Source organism: Ambystoma mexicanum, chromosome 9, assembly GCF_040938575.1.
Source record: "Ambystoma mexicanum isolate Mex_15411 chromosome 9, UKY_AmexF1_1, whole genome shotgun sequence".
In the NCBI taxonomy this organism is placed as follows: Eukaryota; Metazoa; Chordata; class Amphibia; order Caudata; family Ambystomatidae; genus Ambystoma; species Ambystoma mexicanum.
In genome coordinates this window covers 745,086,036-745,102,906 of record NC_090931.1, presented here as the reverse complement: position 1 = coordinate 745,102,906, position 16,871 = coordinate 745,086,036, and the positions used below count along the sequence as shown (strand labels likewise).

The following is a 16,871-nucleotide window of genomic DNA, read 5'->3' as shown; positions in this document are numbered from 1 at the left end:
GGGTCCTGCTTCAGGGGTGGAGTGAGGCAAGTTGAGATAGTGCTGCTTTCCGGAATAACTCATGTAGGGCGGACTGAAGAGCCCCCACCATTCACCTGGTCTTTGGGCCACAATAACTCCTGAAGTCTGGCAGAAGAGTGGTAATTTCTTATGCGTAGGCAAAGGAAACAATGTCTAAAACACAATAGTCTGAGGCAGAGGTTCACCAAATTATCTAGACTAAGCAAAGTCTTCTCTCACCCATGACTTGTAAAGTAAAGGGTGCAGAGTTTGTCATGCAGGATTTTTGGACTGAAAAGTTGGCTGAGTTCTACAAGCTGGAGCACCTCTTCCCCTTGGTCTGCCTCAGGTCGGGAATAACAGAGAGGAGGCTTCCAAAAAGAGCAATACGAGATTAAACATATTGTTCCCTTGCAGAAGAAGAGGTCTTTAAGTTGTGGAATGCTCCGATAACTATTTATTCCAATTGAGTACCAAAAAGATTTCTGCATATCACCTGGCTGAAACTTCACTGAAACAAGGGTTACCGCTGAGAAAGTGGCACTAATAGCGCTACCAATGGTGATCCCGGTGCTATTAGCACCGGCGGAAATTGCGTCACCACCGGAACGTGAAGCATCGCTGCTGCCATTTTGAAAAACACAATCCATTGAATATCTCTACTTCCTGCAACCATCCGGTCCTTTTAAGAAATGTCCCAGAAGAGGAAAAGAGGCAAGGTGGCCGAACATTGCCTGCGCAAATCCAAATTTAGACAGGGGGAGCTGGTGGTCCTCACAGATGAGGTTATTGCCCACTCTGAGGAACTTTATGGCAGTCACCAACGGAAGACCACTGGGCAACGCAGGACAGCCATCATTCCATCTGCTTGAAGATGATGGCAGTTTCAAGGGTACCCCATAATGGAGAGGACTGCGCAAGCGGTCGAACGACCTGAGGGTCAGGGTGCGGGGACTGCTGTTCCAACACCGCCGGGAGTCCCTGGTGACTGGAGGAGGCACTGTTGAGTCACTGGTCCTCACCGCCTGGGAGGAGAAATGCAGAACAGTGCTGGACCTTGAAGGGATAGAGGGAGTCGGCAGTGCAGAGGCGGGTGCCAGGAGGAGAGTGACCCCCCCCCCCCCAACACAAATGCATGCACAAATGACATACCAGCACAAGATGCCCCAGTGGCCAGAGACACAAGTCAGCAGACCCAGAAGCTGGGCATGCCAACAGGGGGGCAGAGTGATGGGGTGGCACATCAGCCACCCTCCACAGCAGCCATGGGGCAGGGCACCCCTGAGTGTTACAGCAGCAGGAAGTCAGGCAAGTGCAAACAAATGCTATGTGCACCACACCCCCACTGGCGCACCCTGTGCCAGTGGGAATGAGGTGCGTGAGCGACCACAACACTGTGCAGCAGTCACACTAGCATGTTGTGGGCCCAGTAGGCCTGCCCATGTTGGCATGGCAGACAAGCCACAGGGAAGTACACGTCCCACACACCGACATGTGCCCAGCCTGCCATCACTGTGCACCACAGTGCAGCCCTGCCGGGTGCACAACAGTGCTCCATAGGGCCAGGACAGTGCCATGGACTAAGCCACCACCCCATGTGAGTGCCACCCGTGGAGGAGATGTGGGGCCATGAAAGACCAAAGCATGTATGTCAGACATAAGCTTCCCCAGCATGGACACCTCACCCTACCCACACAGAGGCCATAGACCAACAAGCCATGAGTCACACACCCATCGGTACAAGCAACCCCATGATGCTGGGCCTACAAGCATCCTTCCCATGCCCATTTGTGTGGGGTCACACTCTGTACCATAGCAATTGTTCCTTGCATGACAACATTTCCTCTGTCCCCTACAGGCACTCTCACATTGCCAGAGGCATCAAAGGTGGAGCAGGAGGTTGTGACAGGCCCATCAGGCAGCAGCACTTCCAGACCCTCAATGTCTGGCACCACCACCACCTTGCAAAGGCACCTACAGGCCGCACCTACAGGCCACACCAAGGCAGAGGTCCCGGCACGATACGCTGCAGCAGAGCAGGGCCATGGCAACACCCACATCACAGGCCAACAGGAGCAGAGCAGTGCACACTGCACCCACACCCGCTACCGGAAGCACAGATACTGAGGCCTCAATAGCTGGCAGGGCAACTGAGGAGCCACAGGGGGAAACCAGCGTGGTCTCACCACCTGCCAAAGGGCCACACTCTCCGGAGAGCCCTCCATGCTGCCAGCGTGCACGGACACCATTGCCGGACGTTGATACTCCCTCCTATGGTTCCCCCGCATACAGCCCTGGGCTAGTGCAGTGCCCCTCACCCACACAGCACACTCCAACAGGTTCGAGGACATAAAACGCTGAAAGCAGGAGATGGAGGAGATTGGCCACACACACTCTAAACACCTGCAGGCCATTTGGGATAGCATCCAGGGGGCCACCCGCAGGGTTGTGCGTGCCATGGCAAGGAAGAGGGCCGAGACAACAGCCAACATGTCCGCCCTGGCACTGTATGCCCAATGGGTCAAGGAAATGACAGAAGGCGTCTCTGAGCTCGAAGAGGCCATCCGGAAGAGCAGGAAGGTGCAAAGGCAGCAAAACCTGGGGTCACTTCATCCACTTCATCCATCCACTTCAATCACACCCACCAAGGGGTCACAGCAGGGCATGCAGCGGCGACAGTCACAGCGCCTCCTGTGCCCAAAATGCCAGGGACCGGTGGTGGGGGGCAGGGTGAGGGAGGAAGAGGCTGGGAAGTTGGTGGTGGGAGAGACGGGGGTTCATGTGAGGGGGAGTTGGTGGTGGGAGGGGGGGATAGTTGGGTTACTACATTACATTAAAAAACGTTTCAAATCATCAATGTGAGGACATTTCCAATTGTGTCATTGTCGTGTATTGTTATTGTTATTTTGCATTTATATAGCGCCTTATATACCATTGGTATGGTCTGAAGGCGCTGGTAGGTTGAACGCCCTTGGGAACCGAAGTTCGAGTCAGTAGAGAGAGAGCAGAGATAGTCCAATGGTGCGTGTGCGCACCAGGTATGTGTGCAGCTGGTGCGGAGTTCGTGTGGTAGCTGCTTCTTAGCGGTAGGTGTGGTGGTGGAGAGATCAGGAGTATGTGTTCGCTCTGACGGGATTTATCCCGACCGAGAGTGGTTGCGTTAGGCCTGAGGAGAAACGCCTAGCTGGGGGTGTGGAGCCAGCAGTGTTTACTTAGAGTGATGGGGGGAGAGCAGGAGATGTTGGTATGAGAACAGTTATACCGAATGGTGTCATAGTATCCCTGTGTTCTATTTGAGTGGTGGTGTAAAGAAGAGAGTAAGCGTGGGGTGTTGTATGATATATGCTCGTTCAAATGTTCCATGCGTTGACATACTTACTCTCAAGTGCGCCTTGCGTGAACTGGTCTATCTCTCATTCTCCAGTGTGCCGCTGCGCGTGCTCTCATGGATTCCACATGCGTGCACTATGCATTCTTGTTCTCCCCGCGCGTGCACTCCAGTCTACCACGCGCATGTACTCCCGTCTGCCTACGCACTCATCCGCACTGTATACTCGTCCGATCTGTATACTCCTCAGTTCTGTACGCTCCTCCGCTCTGTACCTTCATCCGGTCTACACACTCATCTGGTATACATATTCATCCTATCCACACACTCATCCACCCAACATACTCGTCCGCTCTATGTGTTGTTCATCCGTTCAACATGCTCATCCGTTCAATGTACTCATCCGCTCTACATACCCATCTGTTCCAAACACTCGTTCGTTCCATGCGCTCGTCCGCTCCATACACTCATCTGCTTCACACATCCATCTGTATCACATACACTCATCAGCTCTATATACGCTCATCTGCTCCATATACGCTCATCTGCTCCATATACACTCATCTGCTCCATATACGCTCATCCGTTCCATATACACTCATCCGTTCCATACCCTCGTCCGCTCGCTACACTCGGGCGTTCTCCCCCCACTCGTCCGCACTCCACACTCAAAACGCACTCCACACTCAAAACGCACTCCACACGCACTCCACACTCAGCACGCACTCCACACTCAGCACGCACTCCACACTCGTATGCACTGCGTACTCGTCTGCTCTCCACACTCATCCGCTCTCCACGCTCATCCTTTCTACATGTTCGTTCGCTCTTACACGTTCGTCTGGTCAAGACGTTCATATGGTTGATCCGTTTGTGCGTTCAGTGTAGTCATCAGTTCTACGCCCTTCTGCGTTGTAATTTCTTCTCTGTGTTTACGTATTCATCAACTCTGCACGTACTCAACAACTCTACACGCTGGTCTGCTCTACACACACCAACCACTCTACACACTTATTGGCTTTAGTAAGTTCATCTATTCCATCCGATCTCCATACTCATTTGGTCTTTCAAGTCGTTTGTTCTTCCATCCATGCGCTCTTACACTCATTCATCTGTTCTATCCACTTCATCCATTCTAACTATTTCATCTTCCTACTACGTCCCTCCTCATTTATTGTGTCCATTTCATCAGTTTAGATCTCCTATTTTCACACTGATTTATTCTTATTATCCACTTCATTGTTTTGATCTACATTACTCGTTTAGATCGGTTTGTCTTTCTTAGTTTACATTCGAGTTTATTAGCTGTCAATTTCTTGCTTCAGGTAGTTTGTTGGGTCGGTGATTATTGTGTTGATGCTAGTTTGGAAACCGGTTGGTTTTAGGGGAAGAGCCAGGTTTTCAGAAGTTTGCAGAAGGAGGTATATTGAATGAGGTGGTGTCACACACTAGTGCATGGCATGAACCATGTGAAAGTGTCAGAAGAAATTGTCTAGCAGTCTTTGGCGTGCCAATCTCCCATCCCTCACGCCATCTCTGGCAATGCATGCATTTGCCTCAGCCAGAGACACATTTTCGTCATCCTCTGGGGGTGGGATGTCCTCGTCAGGGGTAGTGGGACATTTCTCATCAGGCAGATGTTGTGCAGCATGTCACACACAAGCACAATTTTACCCACTTTCTCTCGTGCATACATTAGGGCTCCACCAGTAAGGTAGAGGCAGCCGATATGTGCCTTCAGGAGGCCAAATGTACGCTTGATGCACACACGGGTTCTGTTGTGAGCATGGTTGTAAGGAAATATCCTGCTGTGTTTGTGGATCACGCACAGGGGACATTAGCCAGGCCAGCAGTGGGTATCCGGAGTCACAGAGCATGTGGGGAGTGAAAACCTGAGGGATTTCTCTCAAGTAGACCTCAAGAAACCCTTATTGAGGTGGCCAGGGGAGGGCTGGCGATCTCAGATACCAACCCTAGGGGTGGATGAGCGAGGGAGGATCAGCTGGATATGGGTACCCAAGGTTATGCTCAGGGGAATGCCCCAGATGAGACACAGTACTATGCCGAAGCAGAAGATGATGGCGTATTTCCTGAGGCCTTTGTAGGCTACTATACATCTGCCTCGCCTCCTTCCAGTCAATCTCTCATACCCAAACTCAATAACCCCATCACATTCAGAAACCGTGTTTTCCAAAAACCCTGTTTTCCGGTTCCCTAACCGAATACTCCCAATCATTCTTCCCGTCCCTCTGATTATTTTCTGCACTCCCAACCTGATAAGACAAAACACTACGATTCCCACAATCCCCTTTGTTCATGTCACAACCCCAGTTATTCCTGCTTAACCTGTAAACCATACAAATCACGTCCTTCTGATTGTCAACTTCCGAAATCCCAATCTACTACGACGGAATACTACTGTTTCCCCAATCTCCTATGTTATGTTCTTCATCCTGGTCATTCTCGTCCATTTTACAAACCTTCCCTTTCCCGTCCCGTAGGATACTCTGACACTTCAACCCCTCCCCTTCCCTATACAAAGACTATCATTTCCGACACTAACACGTTTACACACCCAAGACAACAGACTAATGTAACACCCATCTACTTGACATGTCCCAACCCCAGCGTCAGGCAAAGTCAGGCAATTAACCTGAATCACATACACCTGACGGCCCTTCCTTATCTCCACAGGGATAAAATGTGGAGCAAGAGAGTACAGTACGAGCGAGGCGAGCACGGCAGATAGCACAACGGCACGGCTACGCAGGCGCAGCAGTTCAAGCAAAGGAGAAAGGCGGCAGGAATCGAGAAGGTGGCGAGGAGATAAGTGACCTTGTCCTTTTTGTCCCAGACCTGTGGAACCTTCTTGGAAAAGAGCCTAAGACCGCAAACAACAGCAGAAGTGTCTTGCAGCAGATGTCAACGGTACACGGAGCAAGTGTATGCCGATAAGTAGGAGCAATGGAAGCACCCGCACCCCTAGTACCGGCCTTGACTCCAGAAAAGCCCCAGGCCAAGTGGTTCATCATAGCCAGTGAATCAAGGAGAGAATGATAAGAACCGGGCTGTGTTGAGTGAGAGAATCGCAAGGTGCTCAAGTTGAACCAAGTTCAGGGAACTGTGAATGAACTGTGAAAGTGTTGAGGGGAGACCAGCTGCAGAGGAAAACCAGCACCACGTGGGTGCTAGCTCAGGAGACTCTGGTAGGTCCCCATCTGAGTGAAACTACAGTTACCATAAGGCCGTAGAAGCGCCAGTGAAATAGGTCAAAGTGGTCATACAGAGGGGTGAGCAAAATTCCTGTACAATCGAAAGACTGATCTGCAAGCACTGTGAAAGAAAGGAAAGTAAATCCTGCAAACATTGAACTATGTACAAAAAGAACATTTAAAGTAAAGAGGGGTCTGCACCCAGAAGAGGGGGACGCAGAGGGTGAGCCACTATCACCCTGATCGAGAGCCACAGTGAACCCGGGAGGTTAAGAATCGAGAGGGGTCGAAGCCCAGCACAGGGGGATCCAGAGGTGAAGCCCTCACCAAGTACTAGCAGTCGAGAGGGGTCCGAGCCCGGCAGAGGGAGATCCAGGGGTGAAGCCCTCACCCAAGTGCCACCAGTTAAGAGGGGTCCAAGCCCGATGGAGGGAGATCCAGGGGTGAAGCGATCATCCAAATTTCAAGTACAAAGATAACTGGCATATAAATGTGTGGAATACAATTGAGAAGGGTCAGCGCCCAGAAGAGGGGGATCCAGGGGTGAACCCATCCCCCATCGAACATTGGAAAAGAACTTTCATTTGTTAAATGAACTTTTGTTTTGTTGTTTTCTACACGTCAGGTAGTATAGGCCCTTCATATTTTGACAACGCCACTAGGACTGCCTTATTTTTCATTTGATGGTCGACGCTTGTTCCCATATTAGATATAGGTTTAGATTTGGCGTTTTTCCAACCTGTATACAGCATTCATTATTCAATAAACACACTTGAACTGTGATCACTTGGGTCTGTCTTACTTGTTGTCACCATGAGCTTCTCACAGGAGACACAGGCATTAGACACGGTGGAGGGTGCGAGGGTGGACTTACACAATATCAGCTCACTGGACTATTTGTGCATTCACATGGTCCTTCATTTCACGTAATATGTCTATTCCATTTCTGTGCATGAAGTGTCACTTGTGCCATGCATTGTTGGTGCTACACATGAACCCTGTTCCCTTGGAACATATGTTGCATAAGGTGTGTGTTGGTGACATGTGCAGCAGAAATAGTGGCTGTCATGTGGCAGTGTATTTCCAGCGTACATGTGGCATGCTGTGTTCCTCATGGGCATCTGGTGCCAACAGGTGGGCATTTTGGGCTGGCTGCACAGGGATGCATAGCTGTGGTACTGGCAGGTTTGTTGTGTGTGGCAATGTGACCATATGTCAGCACTGATTTAGTAAGTGCATGTTGCATTGTGGTACCTGTAGTCATGTTGGTGTACATGGTTCCTACTGTATGTGTACTACTGCTTCTCCATACAGGTAAATCTGGCATGTGCATGCTCCCTGGTCTGTACTGTGATGATGGTGCTGGAGGAGGTGGAATACAGATTTCCTATTCACTTGTCATGCCATCCTTTGTGTAGTCATTCACCCCCCGACCCCTAGTTGAGCATGTGCTTCGTGGTGCATGTGTGCTGGCTTTCCTACTCAGCCACTATCCAGGTCCGTGGTCCTCTGTGCCTCTCCATGTATCCTGGCAGTGTGCTGTTCCGTAGGACCATGGCATCGTGGGTGGAACCAGCGGGCATTGCAGTGGGTGATGTACAGGTTGGGGTTGCAGGTCACCTGCACATTTAGGGAGGGGTAGTACTTGCAGTTTCGGTACAATGTTTCATAGGCCCCGAGGGCCACCATCGCAACATGGGTACAGTCCAGGGAAGTGCAGCAATCATATTTGGCATTTGGGCAATGGCATAGAACTGTGCCTTCATTGCATTGACCTGGGCTGCGGTGGTAGGAAGTGAGATGTGGCGTTGCACTTGCCGCAGGAGGGCCTCAAGAATTTGGCCCAACACTGCGCAGAATGTGTCCTGTGTTGGAAGGCGCCAGTTCCATGTAATTGTAGGACAGACACTAGCTTCAGTAGTAGGGGCACAGCTGTTCGGATGTTGATCCTGCTCCCTATGTCATCCTGTATTGTGGTGAGCAGCTCTGTTATGGTCTCCTAGTTGAGGCGGTACAGGGTGACCAGGGTGACCAACTGGCTGTCAGTGAGGGTCCAGGATGAGGGCCTAACCCTGGGGATCTGTGCCCTGTTCTGGTTGATCAAGTTCAAAACCCTCTGCATTACCCACAAGGCCTTCTGGGGCCTGAGTCCAAAATACCTTCAACTCTCTCTTCCTAGATATCTTCCTTCTCGAGCTCTTAGCTCATCCGCCTCCAACTCCCTCTCGGTCAGTCGCTTCTCCAAGCAACGAGTTGGCGGTAGATCTCTTTGTTTCGGTTGAGGCTTCCCTATGGAACAGCCTCCCTGCCTCCCTGAAACTTGAGGAGAACCATCTGCGGTTCCGGAAGCACCTCAAAACCTTTCTCTTTGCGTCTGCCTTTTCTCCTCCTCTCCCCTGCTGACCACCTGGGGGATTCGGAATCTGCACTGGTGACCTGGTCACCCTCTGATCGCAGGCCCAGGTCCCTACCCCACCAGTCACACACTCCTGCACTGCCTGGCATCCCCCGCACTTTGGGACTTTTCTGTTTCCCTTCAGTCCCACCACCAGCACTTGACACCTGAGGCCTGCACTCACCTTTGCACTTGCCACCTGCTGGCCATTACTGTACTTATTCCCATGTACTGCACTGTGCCTTCCCCCTCGTATCTCCCACACTTTCCCCCTTCCCCTTTCCCATGCACTTGCGCGATCTGAATGACACCTGGCCTAGTATAATCGTTGTCTGTCCTCCCTTTGTTCCCCCTCCCTTGCCTCGTCGTGCCTTGAAACACTTGTGTATAGGCGCGTTATAAATGCCATATCATATCATACCTCTCTATTTCCAGGTGCAGCATGAGCAGCTGCCTGTCCCAGCTCACACTGGCTAGTGACAGCATGGTGTTGGAAACAACATTTTGGGATAGGGGTGTACCTTATGTAGCCCTCTGGGATGGATTGGGATCTTCTGTGGCTCATTTACCTCCAGCTGGGAGCTGGAGGTAACTGTGTCTTGCTTTTGGCAGTATTTGCAACAGTGCTTATTGCGCCGGACTTGAACTTGTAATGCGGTTGTATTTTTTTGCACCTTGTCTGGCCGGCTGTAATCGCACCAGCTGTGCTAGCGCCGGCAGTAATAGCGCCGGCTGCTTTTGCAGTTCGCGGTATTTGCGCCAGCTCATGATTGGGCAGAGCGGTATTGGCGCCGTTTATTCAGTTACTGCCGCTTTTAAGGGGTTACTGCCAGACTTGTGATGAGGCCCATAGTTACCAGTGTCATTCAGTCTAGTTACTTTAGTCAAATCAGCATTATTTTGAGAGAAAAATGTGGGGGGAAGTCTAGTCACAGGATGATTGAGAAACATGCTAGGAGCTCTGTATCAAACAAAAGCCTTCCCCTCCTGTACAACGAAACAGAGGATTTCCCTAATGCATGTTGTAAATCAGATATTGGGACCAAATACATAGAAGAAGCAGTTGATTAAACATAAGTGTGCCTTGAGGTAGTCTTTGGAGACCTATCATTGGAAGGAGCGGGCATTCCCCATCCTCAAGGTGTAAGTGCAGCTAAGATTTGTCTTTGTTTGGCCACTATGGAAAACCAGCACCAAGCAACAAAACAGGAGAAAGCTAAGAAACATACCTGAGCAGATGACATAAATACCTACCAGAGTATTTGAACGAAGTAAGGAGGCTAAGGCTTGTAGCCCATGCAATTAGCAAAATCTAGAAACTGCCTAGTGTCAAAATACCCACCAAGAGAGATACCGGGCACAAGGAGCATTTGGGTGTTCGGTGAGGAGGCGGAGGACAGAGATGCAACAATTGAAATAAATGGATAATAAAGTTTGGCAATTACAGAGATAAAAAGTTCCCTGGGCAGCCCAAAGCTGTGGACCCATGGAGAGTATGGATTTGGTTTCTTGTGCAGAAGCAGCATACAACTGGAAAGACAAGCAGAAGACTGATTCCATCACCATCTTTATCAACCCTACAATAAGACATGCAGAACAAGAATGCTGTTGGGAGCCGGGCCGGCTTACTGAGCAGAGGAAGGGTCTTCAGTGTCAACTTTTTAGTGAACAAAATATAAGCAAAGGTATGATTTTATTACCCGTCTGTAGTACAGATGAACCTCACCCTTAAGGATTTGGACGAGGAAGAGAGGGACTGGTAATGCTTATCCACTTTCAAATGTCGTTGGAATGCAGTGGTCAACATTAATGTTTTGGAGTCAGAGTGTTTTTACACGAAAAGTAAAAGTTCTCTGATCAAACTCAGTGTTGGAGAGAACTCACCCCTTTCATGAACACTAAGAACCACTGCACTTTCTAATTTCTCACAGCATTACAAATAGTGTACACAACACAAGCAAATACTTACCAAAGAAATTGACCATAACACCACCTATCATGGCACCACAGCCTCGTCCCAATCCTAAGTGAAGTCCTTGGAGGATCCCTTGAGCTGAGGTTCTCAATGCAGGAGGTACGGCAGCACTGAGATAGGAAATGCAGGCAGCCCATATAGCCGCATGAGTCACACCTGCAATGACAAAAACATTGTTAGAACGCTAACCTTTTATGACAGTTACTGTTTAGCATCAGATTCTCGGACATATTTACAAAATATGGATCACTGTATCGTGACTAAACATTTTTTGGCACTAAACATTGTGGTTCCAATCCCCTTACATCATTCTTACTTCTCTTCCCTTTCTTTTACAGTGGGTGTGCAGAGGGGAGATGGGTTACCTTCCCCCTACCCTTCCTTCTCCCCTTTTCCTGACCTTAAATCTCCTTGTGGTGCCCCTTATAATTCTCCATGATTTCAATATTGAGCAATGTATAATAAGTGCCACATTATTTTCATCATAATTTAATGATTTATGGCCCACATTTTTAACAGTGTTGAAAAGACAGTTCATTAATTACAGATTTATCTTGGATGAATTGACGAAAAAAAGTGACAAACTGTGTGTTAAGAAATTCCAGCAATATCTGTCCTATAAGTAAATCCTAAGAAGGTGTTCCACATATGCCATAGATGTTCTCTATTTTGTGCCTGTTTTTTAAAAACATAAAAATAATACAATAAGAATGCCAACTTTTTTTGGAACAAGACTTTTTATTCAGTTTTTCTTTAGATGTTCCAGAATATAACACTGTTTAAGAAAATATATGTCAGTTATTTCAGTTATTTTGTTTGTAATGAAGATTCATTACAAACAAAATAACTGAAATATAGTTTCTCAAACAGTTTTATATCCTTACCCTACTGCCCACATGGCGTCAGGTAAGTAGTCTCAAACCCCTAGACAAGAATATGGTCTCCGAACATATATAGGGCAACCTCACAATAGGACTATCAACAATAGCAAACTCCTCCACTCAAACAAATTACGAGCTCTCAGTCTGATCAGGCGAGTAAACTCCGAAAGGTTCTCTTTCAAATTCCAAGAATGGATATTTCACTATTCCAAACCTTTTTCTAAATCCCTTTCATCTTTTCTGTAAGATTTTCCATTGTTAAAATGTCCCAAACCTTTATTGGCCAATTTTTAGTAGTTGGATCAATCTTATTACACCCCTAACCCCCAAAAGATGTAATTGTTAATTTAACTTCCAGGAATCGATGTACCATCAACTCTCCCCTTTACGTCAATAGGGGGACCTTCAGTTATGCACTTGAACCTAACCAAATTTTAAGTGGATCATGTGCCATATCCATACCTGTAATTCCCTTGATCGTGCATCTAGTTCCAGAGAAATATACCCTATTGTTAGGGCAATGAAAATTGTTACCACAAAGTCTCTTACCTCAATGAAATTTCCAATGTTTTTCATTACATTTTTAAGCATTTTTAATGATAGAACTGTCCTTTGAAAGTGCTACAATTACCACCTTCAAAATGTTTTAAACCCTGATGAAGAATAACCAAACTCCTTAGCCCCAGTACATTTTCAAACCGCTAATATAAGAAAATCAGACATGCGATAACTAAAATGGTTTCCAAACTCAAAGGAAGAATGTTATAAGGCAGAAGTCACAGTGAAGCCTCATACTTACAGGTTGAGTCCCAAAGTACAGACTTGCAGGAGTTGTCGGAAGCAGCCATATGGCATACTACTGGTGCGGCTTGACGACTCAGTGACGGTTCATTGACGCTGCTAGGTCCTTTCCTTGCAGGTCATGCGAGCCCTCTGAGCTCAGCACTGAACGATGCGTGAGTGAAAAAGGAGAGGGGAGAAGAGTCAAGCCCGCAGGCTACCACCCTGTCGTCCCTCGTGTCGGCTCCTCTGCTTCATGACTTCAACTCTGCTGGGTGTCGAGACCCAGCAAGGTGAGCAAAATCTGCTCTGTTAAAGGTGAAGCGCCGGCAGATTATTTTGAGGTAAAACATTATTTTCAGCCTCTGTCCGGTTCTGTATTATGAAGCTTCTTCATTGCTGAGGGTAACTGCCGGCTATTCTTGCCTTTGAGATCCTTTGCAACATTTTGAAAATATTCTGCAATATTTATTCTAAAGCTCTTGAGTTCTGACTCTCATTTGGTGTAACAGTAGGCTTATTAGCTTTTGAGCCCATGCAGATTGCGAGCAAACTCATTGCGTTCGCTCCATTTATGGTAAGTGGCTGCTCAATTGATTTTATTCTGTTCTCCCAGTGTTGGATAACAACGGCTCGCTACTCAGACTCTGTCATAAGCTACACAATGTCCCGGCCTCCTTAGGTGCTCCATCTATTGCCAGTAACCTTGACCAAGACATCTATGGCACCCCGGGTTTGGTTGCTTTGGTTTCCCTTCAGCAACAATCCTGTACTTGCCAGGAGGAGAAGGACATGTCTACTGCGATTGCCCAGTTGACGAATGAATCTCAGAGTCATGACCTCATGTGAGAAAAGGAATTTGGAGGCAAAGGTGGAAGCAGTCCTTACATTATGTGCCAAGATTGCGACTGAACAGGGAAACATGAAATTATTAATATTGAAATTAGTACAATTCTCTGTTAATCAACTGCATCATACTGAGCCTAATGGGTCTTCTGCCTTTCCTCCCCATTCTGCAAAATTGGCTTCTTCAAAGCAAACCAGTGTGCCCTTTGTCGAAGATTTCAGTGCCACTGGGTTAAAGCAAGGTGAAACTCTTAATATTGGGGCGGCTTCGGATCAAGATGCCATGTATGCGCTCTGTAATGAGCTATCTATGATTATGAGGACGAAAGTCATGACATCTCCATGGCTAGTGAAAATGGTAGAGGTTGGGAAAAGGGTGGCTTTTTAAAATTCTTCTCCGAGTGTCCCTGCAACCCTGGAAGACTCGGTCACCTTAATTTCCCCTATTGAGGGCTCCAAGAGAATCACTACGATCCACAGGGACGGCGCGTGCCGACAAACTGTCCTGCATGGCCCATTGGATAAATGGGTCACAACTGCCAATATTACCCCTGTAAGAGCCGACAGAGCCATCGCTACAAGGACCTCCAAGCCCTGCAATTCTTCAAAAGTTGGGGTGGCCTCTGTTGGGTCCGTCATCAATCAATCTGGTACATCTACCTACCATACTGCTGAGGCAATCTATTTCAATAGGGTTTCGCCTCCTGTTTATCCGGTGAATTGTCATAAGGTGAACAGTGTCTCTCATGCCTCACTAGGTCGCATGGTAAAGAACGAGGAAATTGACCCTCATATTGAGAGTTTGTTCTTAAATCGTACAAATCTGCTAAATGTGTTTAAATCTACTTCTTGTTTGGCGAGTGTCACAGGGTACGACATATTGAGTTTGGAGTTACCTAGGTGGGAGAGCTCTTCTAATTGTGTATTTATAGAATTTTGACCTGCAGCTGTGGTTTCCCTGATGTGGACTTGTGCACAAGATCTGAATAGCATGGGCTTCAGACTCATAATTTGTAATACTGCTGATGGGAAAAATATCATCAACTGTTTCCTGCCCCAAGTTATAGGGATGCAGCATGTACGGAGCCCAGACTGATTTTGGGTATATTGTCCAATCCTGTGAAATATCGGTCTGGTGCTCAACGTGACAATCGGTTGACAATTAATTATAACGCTAATAACGGGTAGGCGCAGAGTAACCACTGACTGCATAGTTGGGTCACCTCTTTGAAGTGGCTCTGCTGGAACTCACGTGGGTTTAGTTCTTTTTTACACCACCCCTATGGCAAAGCTCTCATACAGGACTCTGACATCTTTATATTACAAGAGACATGGTCTAGAGGGGTGTTCACTATTGATGGCTATAGTATATTATTTAAATCTGCCAAAGGTGGGTTAAAGGGCAGGCCTAGGGTTGGTTTGGCCATTGGTGCTTCTGTATCTCACGTACTGAAAGAATTTGCTATGACTCAGTCTTCTTCGTTTGTTATGGTGGCGTCTCTGTCTAACATTGGCCGGCATACCCTTGTTATTAATGTCTATGATCCACCAGGGGGAGTAGAGACAAGTTTATTAGTTGCTAACATTGAAGATACTTTGGCCCGTTGGTATGAAATCCCCCTTCTTGGGAGGGGTCTTCCTAATGGGAGACCTTAATGCCCCTACTCGGATACATGCGTTAAGGCAAGTCCAGTCTTACAGGGAAGATGAACCATCTGGAGAGAGGGATCTCTGTACACTTTTTGATTCCATGTAGCTCCAACTGGTTATCTCCCAAGGTTTTGTCTGTTTGAATATGGGTGAGCTGAAGTTGGGAGGTATTGCCTACACTTGGTCTAATGGTAATAGTTACTCTCATTTGGATTGTGTCTTTGCTGATGGGAATGTTGCGAAGCATTGCAGGACGCTTGAAACTGTTCAACTCCATGCGTGCTCATGCCACTCTTAGATGGATTATAAGCATCGCCCCTAGGCCCAAAGCCAGTAAGGTACTGATGCCTGTTTCGGTCAACACTCAAAGAAACCATGTAGTGTTGAATGACCATAATATCGGGAAGATTAGCGAATTTATTAGATCCCGACCTCCAGTTTTAACTAGGTTTTTGGCTATCCAGGGGTGGGCGGTAGATGTGATCATGGGTTTCTTGAGTAAACAACTGTTACTGTCTCATAAGCCTTTTAGAGTCAATGTCTCTCATGCTAATAACTTTGACAGCATGGTCCATGGCGAGAAAAAAATCCTGTTGTAAACTGATCAAGCAATTGAATTCATATACTTTTGAAGACAATAAGAAGCTGGGCCATGAAGGCACAAAATACAAAACTGGCTTAAGAACCATAGATTGTCCAGGAATGGAAAGTCCTGTTTTTATTACTACGTAGTAACGACCACAGGACATTTAATTTTGGTCTCTATTTCGCTCCTTCTCAAATGGCTCGAGTGGGTGTTCAAATAACACGATTAGTACGGGAGGCTGGACGGGAGCGATACTGTTAGGAACCGCTCCGTATGTAGGTCAGGAAATCTGGATTAGATGACCTTGGAGACGATAGTTATACACAAATCGATATTCAGCCTCCAATATTCCAACTCCCCTGAATACAAGCCTCAGGCTTCCTCAAAAGAGGGGCTCTTCTCTACAATGTACCTCTCTGCTGTTTCGATCTGAACAGCAGAGAGACCGGGGTAAACACGCACCGCCAAAACCAATGCTGCAAAGGAATACAAAGAGGATTAGGAGTGCTGTGAGGAACAAGTAAGGTAATCAAGCAACAGTAGTTGACGGAAAATACCTAGGCAAGGATTGGAGTGGAGTTTCCCCTGGGATGGATCTACAAAGGAAAAAATAAACCCAATATATACAATTAGCAGCAACAAGCCCTCTGGAAGATGGCAGTTTTAACCCGTAGGGGGGCGTGGCTTCCATACACGTCCTCCACGTACGAGACGTGTCAGCTGACCCGGGTTACGCCGGAGCTTGTACAGGCGCCATGGCAACCTGTATCTGCTCCACAAGGGAGTCTGTGAATGAGACGTACTCCGCAGGGAAGCTATTCTTTGCCAAAGTGTAACAGATAATTGAATTGTATAATAGGCCAGGGCTTTGTCATCGGCCCTGTCCGTTTATATACATGACGGAATTTGCCCAGGCCTTTGCGGCTGATAACACAAGTCATATTATGAAGTCCCTCAATGGGTCTAGGGCTCCGGGACCAGATCTGCTTACAAATGTTCTATATAAGGCGGTCCCGGAATTCTGGACCATGGTCCTTTCTAAGCTTTTCCGATGTATCATCGATACTGGACAAATCCTGGCGAGTTGGCTCAAATCTATTCTCATTGCCTTATTTAAAAGAGGTGACCGTAATAATACGGACAACTATCAACTGCTGGCTATGATAGATGTTACATACTACAGAGGTTATTGGTAGAATGGGCAACTTCTAGAAAGTT

At 47.6% G+C, this 16,871-nt stretch overlaps 1 protein-coding gene across 5 annotated transcripts in view; it reads right to left on the bottom strand.

Annotated features, from left to right (window-relative positions):
- Positions 1-16,871, bottom strand: part of MFSD6 (major facilitator superfamily domain containing 6) — a 598,811-nt gene that overhangs the window by 251,876 nt on the left and 330,064 nt on the right. For all 5 annotated transcript variants that reach the window (XM_069615672.1, XM_069615671.1, XM_069615669.1 and 2 more), the window contains one exon: positions 10,905-11,066. In XM_069615672.1, coding sequence (XP_069471773.1) covers positions 10,905-11,066 — 162 coding nt within the window. The remainder of the gene's footprint in view (positions 1-10,904; positions 11,067-16,871) is intronic.